At 40.3% G+C, this 12,555-nt stretch overlaps 1 protein-coding gene across 1 annotated transcript; it reads right to left on the bottom strand.

The window, feature by feature from the left end:
• Positions 1–293: 293 nt before the first annotated feature.
• Positions 294–10,209, bottom strand: LOC106586675 (ubiquitin-conjugating enzyme E2 A). Its single transcript, XM_014174199.2, has 6 exons — positions 9,905–10,209; positions 9,166–9,246; positions 1,835–1,860; positions 1,508–1,597; positions 1,325–1,413; positions 294–1,097 (listed from the first exon to the last, which is right to left on the bottom strand). The coding sequence occupies exons 1-6, from the start codon at positions 9,946–9,948 to the stop codon at positions 969–971; spliced, it is 459 nt and encodes a 152-aa protein (XP_014029674.1). The 5' UTR covers positions 9,949–10,209; the 3' UTR covers positions 294–968.
• Positions 10,210–12,555: the final 2,346 nt, after the last annotated feature.

Consider the following 12,555-nt stretch of genomic DNA (forward strand, 5'->3'; position numbering starts at 1 on the left):
GCTCTTTGCGTACTGTCAGTCAATAGCAAAGCAATAACGTGTCATTTGGTGTTGTGTGTGTACACAATCACTCCATGCGGTTCTGCAATTGTGATTGGTTTTAGATGTGTAGAGTTCTCATTAAGGTTTGCTTCAATATTGTGTGTTGAAAGAGGTTAACAGATGCATGAACTTTGAAGCTAGTTTCACTGATATCACATTATTTGCCACAAATGCTAAATATAGAGTGGATTGATGAATACTGTAGGGAGCACATGGTTTACTGTCGGTGTCCAAGAGAAACAGTACTACAGTAAAGGTAGTTATGCCTTTATTTACAAGTGCTGGAAAAAATGACATGGACAACCAGTGCAAAATCTGTACATAAATCCAGATGTATGTTTTCCTATATACATTGAGGGTACTGAACAACATGAATGCACTCACTGTCATGCATGTAACAGCTCACAACACAGCAAAGACATGGGTTAAGCTTGTGGGTCTGATTCTCAATCAGGGTGTTTAGGATGAACACGGGCAGCAATTGTCCAAAGAAAGGTAGAGCTTGATAGCTCAGATGCTGCTTTGTAAAATGAGCTTGATATAAAGGGGAGCACACCAAAGAAGAAACCTACAAGCTAGGTTATCATAATTGATATTTCTTCCAAACATTAAACAAAATCAGTCCAACTCATTTGTTTCAGTGAAGGGATGAGGCAAGGTAATTGACATCCAAAAATGGTCCTCAATTGAAGAGCGTGGTGGCAAAGGCAAGATTCAGCACATACGTCCCAATAGGCCAAAATGAGAGGGGAAAATACAAAAAAAAGTAAAACAATCACTCCAAGCGTGTCAGAAAAAAAGGTTCTACAAGGGAAGGGAGAGGTAAAGTGCATAAAAGCTTAAAAGAAAAACTAAATGAAGATGTACTCCACTAGAACTCGAGTCACACACAGCTCAGTGCTGGGGACAGAAGGGAGAGGGTGTGGTCAACTGTCCCTCCAGCTTTGTTCTACAATGGCAGACACACGCTTCTCGTACTCCCTCTTGTTTTCCTGGTAAAGCTGGGCCGCCTGACTGTTGGCCGGACTGTTGGGGTTTGGTTCGTCTAGCAGGGACTGGAAGGAGGGAAGGGAGAGAGGGGTGATAGGCCAACAGAGTAGATGAGACAGGCATTCTACAGCACAGGGAGTGTGGCATAACAGTGGGAATATGCACCATGACTTATGGCACTTCAGGATGTTCAGTATGGGAAGTCTAAGGTCTGTTGTGGCTTATCTCTGCTCTGTCGCAGTAGGACTAAATGTTGACAGGAGGATGCATGGAAAACATGAAATTTGTCTACCTGGATAGAGGTAAGAATGGATGATACGTCATAGGTTGGACTCCATCGATTCTGTAGAATGTCCAGACATATACTCCCATCTGCATACACTAAATAAAATGGAAGGGTAAAAATAGTGTTAACCTTTGTAGGCAATACTAATCATTATCAGAATGTTTTGCTACTGTCGTTGTGACAACATACCATTTGGATGAAACATCTTTGACACAAATCGCACTGTGGGGGGTTTGTTGGGGTATTCTTCTGTGAACTCAACAGTGAGCTTAAATGTCCCTGGAACATATAAAAGATGGAGGGAGAATATGAATTAGAACCACGGCTAATATCACGCAACCAAGAATGTTAGAAAACGATTTTGCAATTACAGCTGTTGCATTGTCTGCAATACCGCCGTTAGATAAAACAGGGAGTTGATAAGTAATGTGGAATTTATCAATTCAACAATGTCACACAAACCTTAACTGCAGAGTATGCAAACACAAAGAATGGGGTGTACAGTGCTGTACTCACCATCCTCAAAAGGTGTCCCTTCTGGGCTGTAAAGGGAAATAAATACATTGAAAGTTTGTGTGTGCATGAAATATTAATGTGTCAGTTCCCCATTAACCTGTTAGGGCTAGGGGGCAGCATTTGCACGTCTGGATAAAAAAAATGTACCCGATTTAATCTGGTTACTAATCCTACCCAGTAACTAGAATATGCATATACTTATTATATATGGATAGAAAACACTCTAAAGTTTCTAAAACTGTTTGAATGGTGTCTGTGAGTATAACAGAACTCATTTGGCAGGCAAAACCCTGAGACATTTTCTGACAGGAAGTGGATACCTGATGTGTTGTATTGACTTTAAACCTATCCCATTGAAAAACACAGGGGCTGAGGAATATTTTGGCACTTCCTATTGCTTCCACTAGATGTCACCAGCCTTTACAAAGTGTTTTGAGCCTTCTGGAGGGAGATCTGACCGAACAAGAGCCATGGAACGATGATGTCCCATTAGACACCTGGCGCGCGAGTTCATGTTGGGTACCCTCGTTCCAATACGTTATAAAAGAGTATGCATTCGTCCACCTTGAATATTATTCATGTTCTGGTTAAAAAAGGCCCTAATGATTTATGCTATACAACGTTTGACATGTTTGAACGAACGTAAATATATTTTTTTCCCCTCGTTCATGACGAGAAGTCCGGCTGGCTTAGATCATGTGCTAACAAGACGGAGATTTTTGGACATAAATGATGAGCTTTTTTGAACAAAACTACATTCGTTATGGACCTGTGATACCTGGAAGTGACATCTGATGAAGAGAATCAAAGGTAATGGATTATTTACATAGTATTTTCGATTTTAGATCTCCCCAACATGACGTCTAGTCTGTATCGCAACGCGTATTTTTCTGGGCGCAGTGCTCAGATTATTGCAAAGTGTGATTTCCCAGTAAGGTTATTTTTAAATCTGGCAAGTTGATTGCGTTCAAGAGATGTAAATCTATAATTCTTTAAATGACAATATAATATTTTACCAATGTTTTCTAATTTTAATTATTTAATTTGTGACGCTGACTTGACTGCCGGTTGTTGGAGGGAAACGATTTCCTCAACATCAATGCCATAGTAAAACGCTGTTTTTGGATATAAATATGAACTTCATAGAACTAAAAATGCATGCATTGTCTAACATAATGTCCTAGGAGTGTCATCTGATGGAGATTGTAAAAGGTTAGTGCATCATTTTAGCTGGTTTTATGGTTTTGGTGACCCTGTCTTTGACTTGACAAAACATTACACACAACTCTTGTAAATGTACTGTCCTAACATACTCTAAATTTATGCTTTCGCCGTAAAACCTTTTTGAAATCGTAAAACGTGGTTAGATTAAGGAGATGTTTATCTTTCAAATGGTGTAAAATAGTTGTATTTTTGAAAAATTTGAATTTTGACATTTATTTGGATTCAAATTTGCCGCTCTTGAAATGCACCTGCTGTTGATGGAGTGCACCACGGGTGGCACGCTAGCGTCCCACCTAGCCCATAGAGGTTAAGTTATACGGATGAAGAAGGTACATTACAATGAGCAGATAATTCACTTGAAATTGTTGGCATCATTGGCCTAAAAAGGTCTTGACACGATCTGGCTCTCACAGAATGACCAATAACTAGCAACGGCTGTTTCAGAACCCAAACTCAGCTCTGAAATATTTGCTGATGGAGCATGGTGTTACATAGCCCTTTACCATGTCTCTCACCCAGTTCCATGATATTACACATAAGAGTCATTGGAAGAAGGCGTCTTCTGTAAAGGGGAGTTCTGTTAAGAGCCCTGGCGCTAAGTCTGAACATTAACATGCATCACTTGCGGTACCGTTTTGGGAGCATTAGGACTATCTTTCATATCGGCGAGAAAAACACAAATAGATACACACCTTTATAGGGTTAGAGTTCCCACACCGACATCTCTCCATGTTAGAGCCTGTGTTTACTTAAGACAGAGCGACAACTTGTGGTACTTAGCTATTTAGCATGCGCTGAACACCTGTGTATAACGAAAGGCCACCAGAAACGTGTTGTCACTGAAAAATACGGTCTGCTGCAACTGTGATAAAGTCGGTTAAAACAGTATATGTGTTTGTTTTTTTGCATTTGTGTTAATTGTGATATGAAAGTAAAGGGCTTTATATTTATTGAACCGTATCGCAGTTGTGAATCGATTCACGTTTAAAAATTTGAGTATTTGGCTGTTCTCTGCCAGTCTACTGTTACATCTGAAATGAACACAAGGTCCTTGGATCCTTAGGGATAGGGGGCAGTATTTTCACGGCCGGATGAAAAACGTGCCCAGGAGGTAGGATATGCATATTATTAGTAGATTTGGATAGAAAACACTGAAGTTTCTAAAACTGTTTGAATGATGTCTGAGTATGACAGAACTCATATGGCAGGCAAAAACCTGAGAAAAATCCAACCAGGAAGTGGGAAATCTGAGGTTGTAGTTTTTTCAAGTGATTGCCTTTACAGTATACAGTGACGTAGGGTTCATTTTCCACTTCCTAAAGCTTCCACTAGATGTCAACAGTCTTTAGAACCTTGTTTGAGGATTCTATGGTGAATTTGAAGGGAATAACAGCCCAAGGAAGTAGGTGTCCCATTATAAGGCATGGGTTCAGTCACGCGCAGAGACTTGGGAGCGAGCTAAGTTCATATTCATTCCTAAAGAGAACGGATAGGTCCGGTTGGAATTTTATTGAAGATATACCGTAATTTCTGGACTATTAAGCGCACCTGAATATAAGCTGCACCCACTGAATTAAAAAAATATATATTATTTTGAACATAAATAAGCCGCACATGTCTATAAGCCGCAGGTGCCTACCGGTACATTGAAACAAATTAACTTTACAGGCTTTAACGAAACACGGCTTGTAACAAAAAACAAATTAGCAGTAAGCTTTAGTTGTCTTTTTTCACTGAGTCAATTCCTCACGCTGCTGTTTCCAACGTCTTATTACCGACTCATTAAGACCAAGCTCCCGTGCAGCAGCTCTATTTCCTTTTCCAACAGCCAGATCAATCGCCTTCAACTTGAAAGCTGCATCATATGCATTTCTCCATGTCTTTGCCATGATGATGGTGACAAAATGACTACCGTAATCAGAATGATGGGAAGTTTGAGAGCGCTCGATTTAATCTAAACAGTAAACAAAAAAGTTGTTTGACCTTAACCCATTCGGCAATTTCATTGGTCTAATGAAAGCTTCATGCCGCCAAAAAACTGAGCACGTCACAGAATGTGTTTTTTTGGAAGAAAAAAAATTGAAAGCGGGAAAAATCCATCTATTAGCTGCGTCATTGTTTAAGCCGCGGAGTTCAAAGCGTGGGAAAAAAGTTGCGGCTTATAGTCCAGAATTTACGGTATGTTAAAAACAACCTAAAGATTGATTCTATACATCGTTTGACATGTTTCTACAAACTGTAGTATGACTTTTCGTCTGGACTAAGTAAGCACGTGCGTTGTGGATTTGGATAGTGAACCTAACGCGAACAAAATGGATGTATTTGGACATAAAGATAAACTTTATCGAACATTTATTGTGGAGCTGGGATTCCTGGGAGTGCATTCTGATGAAGATAATCAAAGGTAAGTGAATATTTATAATGTCATTTCTTAGTTTTATTGACTCCAAGATGGCGGGTTTCTGTTTGCTTGTTGTTGGTGTCTTCTGGGCTGTAATCATTATTGCAAATTGTGCTTTCGCCATGAACCTTTTTGAAATCTGACAAAGCGGTTGCATTTAGGAGAAGTGTATCTATAATTCTGTGCATAACACTTGTATATTGATCAAAGTTTATGATGAGTATTTCTGTAATATGTGTGCTCATTCACCGGAAAGTCTGGATGGAAAACATTTCTGAACATTACGCACCAATGTAAAATGGGGTTTTTGGATATAAATGTGAACTTTATCGAGCAAAACATACATGTATTGTGTAACATGAAGTCCTATGAGTGCCATCTGATGAAGATCATCAAAGGTTAGTGCTTAATTTTAGCTGTATTTCTGGTTTTTGTGACATCTCTCCTTGCTAGGAAAATGGCTGTGTGGCTTTTCTTGTTTAGGTGGTGTCCTAACATAATCTAATGTTTTGCTTTTGCCGTAAAGCCTTTTTGAAATCGGACAATGTGGTTAGATTAAGGAGAATCTTATCTTTAAAATGGTGTATAATACTTGTATGTGTGAGAAATTTTAATTGAGATTTTTGCTGTTTTGAATTTGGCGCTCTGCTAGTTCACTGGCTGTTGTCAAATCGATCCCGCTAACGGGATCCGCCTGTTAACCTGTTTGGGATAGGGGGCAGTATTTTCACGGCCGGATAAAAAAACGTACCCGATTTAATCTGGTTACTACTCCTGCCCAGAAACTAGAATATGCATATAATTAGTCGATTTGGATAGAAAACACTCAAGTTTCTAAAACTGTTTGAATGGTGTCTGTGAGTATAACAGAACTCATATGGCAGGCCCAAACCTGAGAAGATTCTATACAGGAAGTGCCCTGTCTGACAATTTGTTCTCCTTCTAGGGCATCTATCAAAAATACAGCATCTCTGCTGTAACGTGACATTTAAGGCTTCCATTGGCTCTAGGAAGGCGCCAGAAAGTGGAATGATAGCTCTCCAGTCTCTGGGCGAAAAACAGCAGGGGTTTTTGTGAGTGGTCCTGCTGAGAACAATGACACTGAGGCGCACGTGCACGAGACGACTCCATTTTTTTCTTTCAGTGTTTGAATGAACACAACGTCGCCCGGTTGGAATATTATCGCTATTTTACGAGAAAAATAGCATAAAAATGTATTTTAAACAGCGTTTGACATGCTTCGAAGTACGGTAATGGAATATTTAGAATTTTTTTGTCACGAAATGCGCCGGCGCGTCACCCTTCGGATAGTGACTTAAACGCACGAACAAAACGGAGCTATTTGGATATAACTATGTATTATTTCGAACCAAAACAACATTTGTTGTTGAAGTAGAAGTCCTGGGAGTGTATTCTGACGAAGAACAGCAAAGGTAATCCACTTTTTCTTATAGTAAATCTGAGTTTGATGAGTGCCAACCTTGGTGGGTGTCAAAATAGCTAGCCGTGATGGCTGGGCTATCTACTCAGAATATTGCAAAATGTGCTTTCACCGAAAAGCTATTTTAAAATCTGACACCGCGATTGCATAAAGGAGTTCTGTATCTATAATTCTTAAAATAATTGTTATGTTTTTTGTGAACGTTTATCGTGAGTAATTTAGTACATTCACCGGATGTTTGCGGTGGGTATGCTAGTTCTGAACATCACATGCTAATGTAAAAAGCTGTTTTTTGATATAAATATGAACTTGATTGAACAAAACATGCATGTATTGTATAACAATGTCCTAGGAGTGTCATCTGATGAAGATCAAAGGTTAGTGCTGCATTTAGCTGTGGTTTTGGTTTTTGTGACATATATGCTTGCTTTGAAAATGGCTGTGTGATTATTTTTGGGAGGGTACTCTCCTGACATAATCTAATGTTTTGCTTTCGTTGTAAAGCCTTTTTGAAATTGGACAATGTGGTTAGATAAAGGAGAGTCTTGTCTTTAAAATGGTGTAAAATAGTCATATGTTTGAGAAATTGAAGTTTTTGCATTTGAGGTATTTGTAATTCACGCCACGCTATACCATTGGATATTGGTGAGGCGTTCCGCTAGCGGAACGTCTGTCCCTAACAGGTTATGGGGTCACTAAGTTAACATGTCTGGGCTAGGGGGCAGTATTTTCACGGCCGGATGAAAAACGTACCCAATTTAAACAGGTTACTTCTCTGGCCCAGAAACTAGAATATGCATATTATTAGGAGATTTGGATGGAAAACACTGAAGTTTCTAAAACTGTTTGAATGGTGTCTGTGAGTATAACTGAACTCATATGGCAGGCAAAAACCTGAGAAAATTCCAAGCAGGAAGTGGAAAGTCTGAGAATTGTAGTTCTTTTGATTTTCTATCGAAGCTACAGTGTCTGTGGGGGACGTTGCACTTCCTAAGGCTTCCATTGACTGTCTAAAGCCTTCAGAAAGTGGTTTGAGCATTTTCACTGGGCAGATAATAGGAGCTCAGTTACTGAGTGGTCTGACTGGCAACAAAGGGATTGGATATGCGCGGTCACGCGAGCACGCCGTTCCTTCTTTTTCTTCCTGAATGAATATGTTATTGTCCGGTTGGAATATTATCGCAATTTTACGTAAAAAAATACCATAAAGATTGATTTTAAACAGCGTTTGACATGCTTCTAAGTAAGGTAATGGAACATTTTGACTTTGTCTCTCGTTCCGCGCTCGCGCGTTATGCCTTTGGATAAGTGATCTGTACGAACAAAACGGAGGTATTTGGTCATAAATATGGATTATTTCGAACAAAAACAACATTTCTTGTGGAAGTAGCAGTCCTGGGAGTGCATTCTGACGAAGATCAGCAAAGGTAAGAGAATATTTCTAATACTAATTCTGAGTTTATGTTGCCCCGAATTTGGCGGGTGTCTGAATAGCTCACAGTGATGGCTGAGCTATGTACTCAGAATATTGAAAAAAAATTGCTTTCTCCGTAAAGCTATTTTAAAATCTTACACAGCGGTTGCATCCAGGGGTAGTCCATCTATAATTCTTTAAATAATTGTTATATATTTTGTCAACGTTTATGATGAGTATTTTTGTAAATTGATGTGCACATTCACCGGACGTTTTGGTGGGAATACATTTTCTGAACATCACGCGCCAATGTAAAATGCTGTTTTTGGATATAAATATGAACTTGATTGAACAAAACATACATGTATTGTGTAACAATGTCCTAGGAGTGTCATCTGATGAAGATCGTCAGAGGTTAGTGCTTCATTTAGCTGTGTTTTATTGACACATGTCCTTGCTTGGAAAATGGCTGTGTGATTATTTTTGTCTATGTACTCTCCTAACATAATCTAATGTTTTGCTTTCGCTGTAAAGCCTTTTTGAAATCGGACAATGTGGTTACATCAAGGAGAAGTGTATATTTAAAATGGTGTAAAATAGTTGTATGTTTGAGAAAGTTGAATTATGACATTTTGTTGTTTTTGAATTTGTCGCCCTGATATTTCACTGGCTGTGTCCCTCAGGTCTAGCGTCCCACCTAGCCCATAGAAGTTAAGGAGTAAAGGTAAAGCTAGGCTCCTCCTTATGAGTAGATCTTTGGCTAGGTGTTAATGTAATATTTCTACTTAACATCTGTGACAGAACAACACAGTCAATGTGCACATCGGACCGGTTGCGCTTCACCTTCTTACCCGAATATGACTGCATTCCACACCATGATGTTGTTTTCGGAAGGGGCACCACTGACGCCAGCCGGAGGGTCTTCTTGTAGCCTATGGGGGTCCGAAGGGGAAAAAAACTTCCACGTTTCAAATTACTTGCTATCTAACTTAAGGACTTGTTAGCCCTATTTTCAAACTGATAGCTGTAGTATATTACAAGTCGAAAAATTACTGAATTAGTGAACTCTTAATTTACTTGCAATATTATCAACCAATGCATCAGCCCTAGATTAGTGTTTAGCTAAAAGTCATTCGTATTCATAAACGTTATGGTTTGATATAAAGTTCAAGGATGTCGCAAAAATATCCCTCGAAATATTAAACCCAACCTGAGTAATTTTATGACGTCTAGTTAATTTAACTCAGTTTCGTTTGCGAGTTAACTATGGTGACTCGCCTTGGAGAACGAGTTGTTTTCTTAGCTAGCCAAGTAACGTTAGCTGGCTAGTCAAGTATTGTAAGCAAGCTAGCTTGCTGACGAAATAAGTCGCTACTGTTTCAGGGTCGACTTTAGCGGCAGACTGTTGTGTAAAACATCCGCTATTTTCAATGCAACATTGCAAATTTGTTCAACTAGATAAAACCCCAAATATCATCAAATAGACGGCTGGATGACTTGGACGCGTTAGCTAGCTAGCCAAGTACCCTTAGCTGACAAGCTAGCTTCAGGCATATCATTAACACCACCCGTGAAAAATGTTCAACTCACCGCTTAAAATCTCTCATCAGTCGTCTTCTTGCAGGAGTAGACATCGTAAACTAAATATATAAAGGCAATACAAATAAATGTACTGTTTTGTTTACACAAAATGTATTTATAATATAGCTAACTGGTTAATGTTGTGTTTACAACAACATTCAGTTCCTTTTTCGCTGTCGCCTCTGAAATCCTATCCTCCTACCCTAGCCGCTAGTGCGTGGTTTATTAGGCGATACCACTTCAGCAAATAGGCGACGTATTTAGTGTATTCTTCTTAAGTAAAACGATACAGAGATAATTTAACTTTTAATGTATTTTTCCTTGAATGTGTTACTTCTTCCTTAAGTATGTGAATTGAATGGCGTATGATGTATCAAAAAACAATGATTAATACGTGTCCAATTACATAGTCTCACCCTATTTTTCTTTTTTTCCTTTAGCTTTGAGATCGTGTTTGACGGGGGGCGGGGTTACAATGACGTGGAATTTGTATAGTGAGGTCAATAAATGTCCAGCAATCAAGGTCGGCCAGGCTTGGGCGACAGGTGACAAACGGGTGTTCTGACACGTGAACAGTAAATGGAGAGATCAGTCGTCTTCTTTCCGGAGTAGCCATCGTAAACTAAATATATAAAGGTAATACAAATAAATGTACTGTTTTGTTCCAGGCTGTATCACAACCGGCCGTGATTGGGAGTCCCATAGGGCGGTGCACAATTGGCCCAGCGTCGTCCGGGTTTGGCCGGTACAGGCCGTCATTGTAAATACTAATTTGTTCTTAACTGACTTGCCTAGTTAAAATTTAAAAACAAGTTAGTGCTTGGCAAAGGAGTAAATCACTTTATACACCCAGCTATTCGGTAGCAGTTCAGTACAACATCATATTATAACTGCCTGCATATTGTTGCATTCTGTTATGCAATCTCACCTGTATTCTTTCTATCCTGCGGTGTGTGATAATAAGTTCTGAACATGTCAGGAGAATCATACCAGTGCCCCACCAAGGGAATTATACTGAACAAAAATAAACGCAACATGCAACAATATCCATCTTTTGTCACAGATAACTTTTTTTTTTAAATGGGGGGGGCGTGGATCAGAAAATCAGTCAGTATCTAATGTGACCACCATTTGCCTCATGTACTGCAAAACATCTCCTTTGCATCCAGTTGGTCAGGCTGTTGATTGTGGCCTGTGGAATGTTGTCACACTCATCTTCAATGGCTGTGCGAAGTTGTGGTACATGTTGATCCAGAGCACCCCCCCCCCCCCCAACAACAACAACAACAAAAAATCACGAACGTGAGTATGCAGGCCATGGAAGAACTGGGACAATTTCAGCTTCCAGGAATTGTGTACAGATTCTTGCGACATGGGGCGTGCATTATCATGCTAAAACATGAGATGATGGCGGTGGATGAATGGCACGACAATAGGACTCAGGGTCTCGTCACAGGATCTCTGTGCATTCAAAATACCATCAATAAAATGCAATTTATTGTCAGTAGCTTATGCCTACCCATACCATAACCCCACGCCACCATGGGGCACTCTGTTCACAACATTGACATCAGAAAACCGCTCGCCCGCACAACGCCATACACATGGTCTGCGGTTGTGTCCCGGTTGGACGTACTGCCAAATTCTCTACAACGAAGTTGGTGACTTATGGTAAAGAAATTAAAATTCAATGCTCTGGTGGACATTCCTGCAGTCAGCATGCCATTTGCGCACACCCTCAAAACTTGAGACATCTGTGGCATTGTGTTGTGACAATACTGCACATTTTAGTGGCCGTTTATTGTCCCCAGCACAAGGTGCACCTGTGTAATGATCATGCTTCCTAAAGATTGTTAAGCCCCCAGGTCCCCCCGTCTCTTCTAAGGGGGAGACACTCTAGACCCAAACTGCTACAGACCTATATCCATCCTGCCCTGCCTTTCTAAAGTCTTCGAAAGCCAAGTGAACAAACAGATCATCGACCATTTCGAATCCCGCCATACCTTCTCCGCTATGCAATCTGGTTTCCGAGCTTGTCATGGGTACACCTCAGCCACGTTCAAGGCCCTAAACAATATCATAACTGCCATCGATAAAAGACAGTACTGTGCAGCCATCTTCATCGACCTGGCCAAGGCTTTCGACTCTGTCAAATCACCGCATTCTTATCGGCAGACTCAACAGCCTTGGTTTCTCTAATGACTGCCTCGCCTGGTTCACGAACTACTTCTCAGATAGAGTTAAGTGTGTCAAATCAGAGGGTCTGTTGTCCGGACCTCTGGCAGTCTCTATGGGGGTGCCACAGGGTTCAATTCTCGGGCCAACTCTTTTCTCCGTATATATCAATGATGTTGCTCTTGCTGCAGGTAATTTGTTGATCCACCTCTACGCAGACAACACCATTCTGAAAACATCTGGCCCTTCTTTGGACACTGTGTTAACAAACCTCCAAATGAGCTTCAACGCCATACAAGAGTCCTTCCGTGGCCTCCAACTGCTCTTAAATGCTAGTAAAACTAAATGCATGCTCTTCAACCGATCGCTGCCCACACCCGCCCGCCCGACTAGCATCACTACTCTGGACGGTTCTGACTTAGAGTAAGTGGACATCTACAAATACCTAGGTGTCAGATTAGACTGTAAACTCTCCTTCCAGACTC

Source organism: Salmo salar, chromosome ssa25, assembly GCF_905237065.1.
Source record: "Salmo salar chromosome ssa25, Ssal_v3.1, whole genome shotgun sequence".
Lineage (NCBI taxonomy): Eukaryota > Metazoa > Chordata > Actinopteri > Salmoniformes > Salmonidae > Salmo > Salmo salar.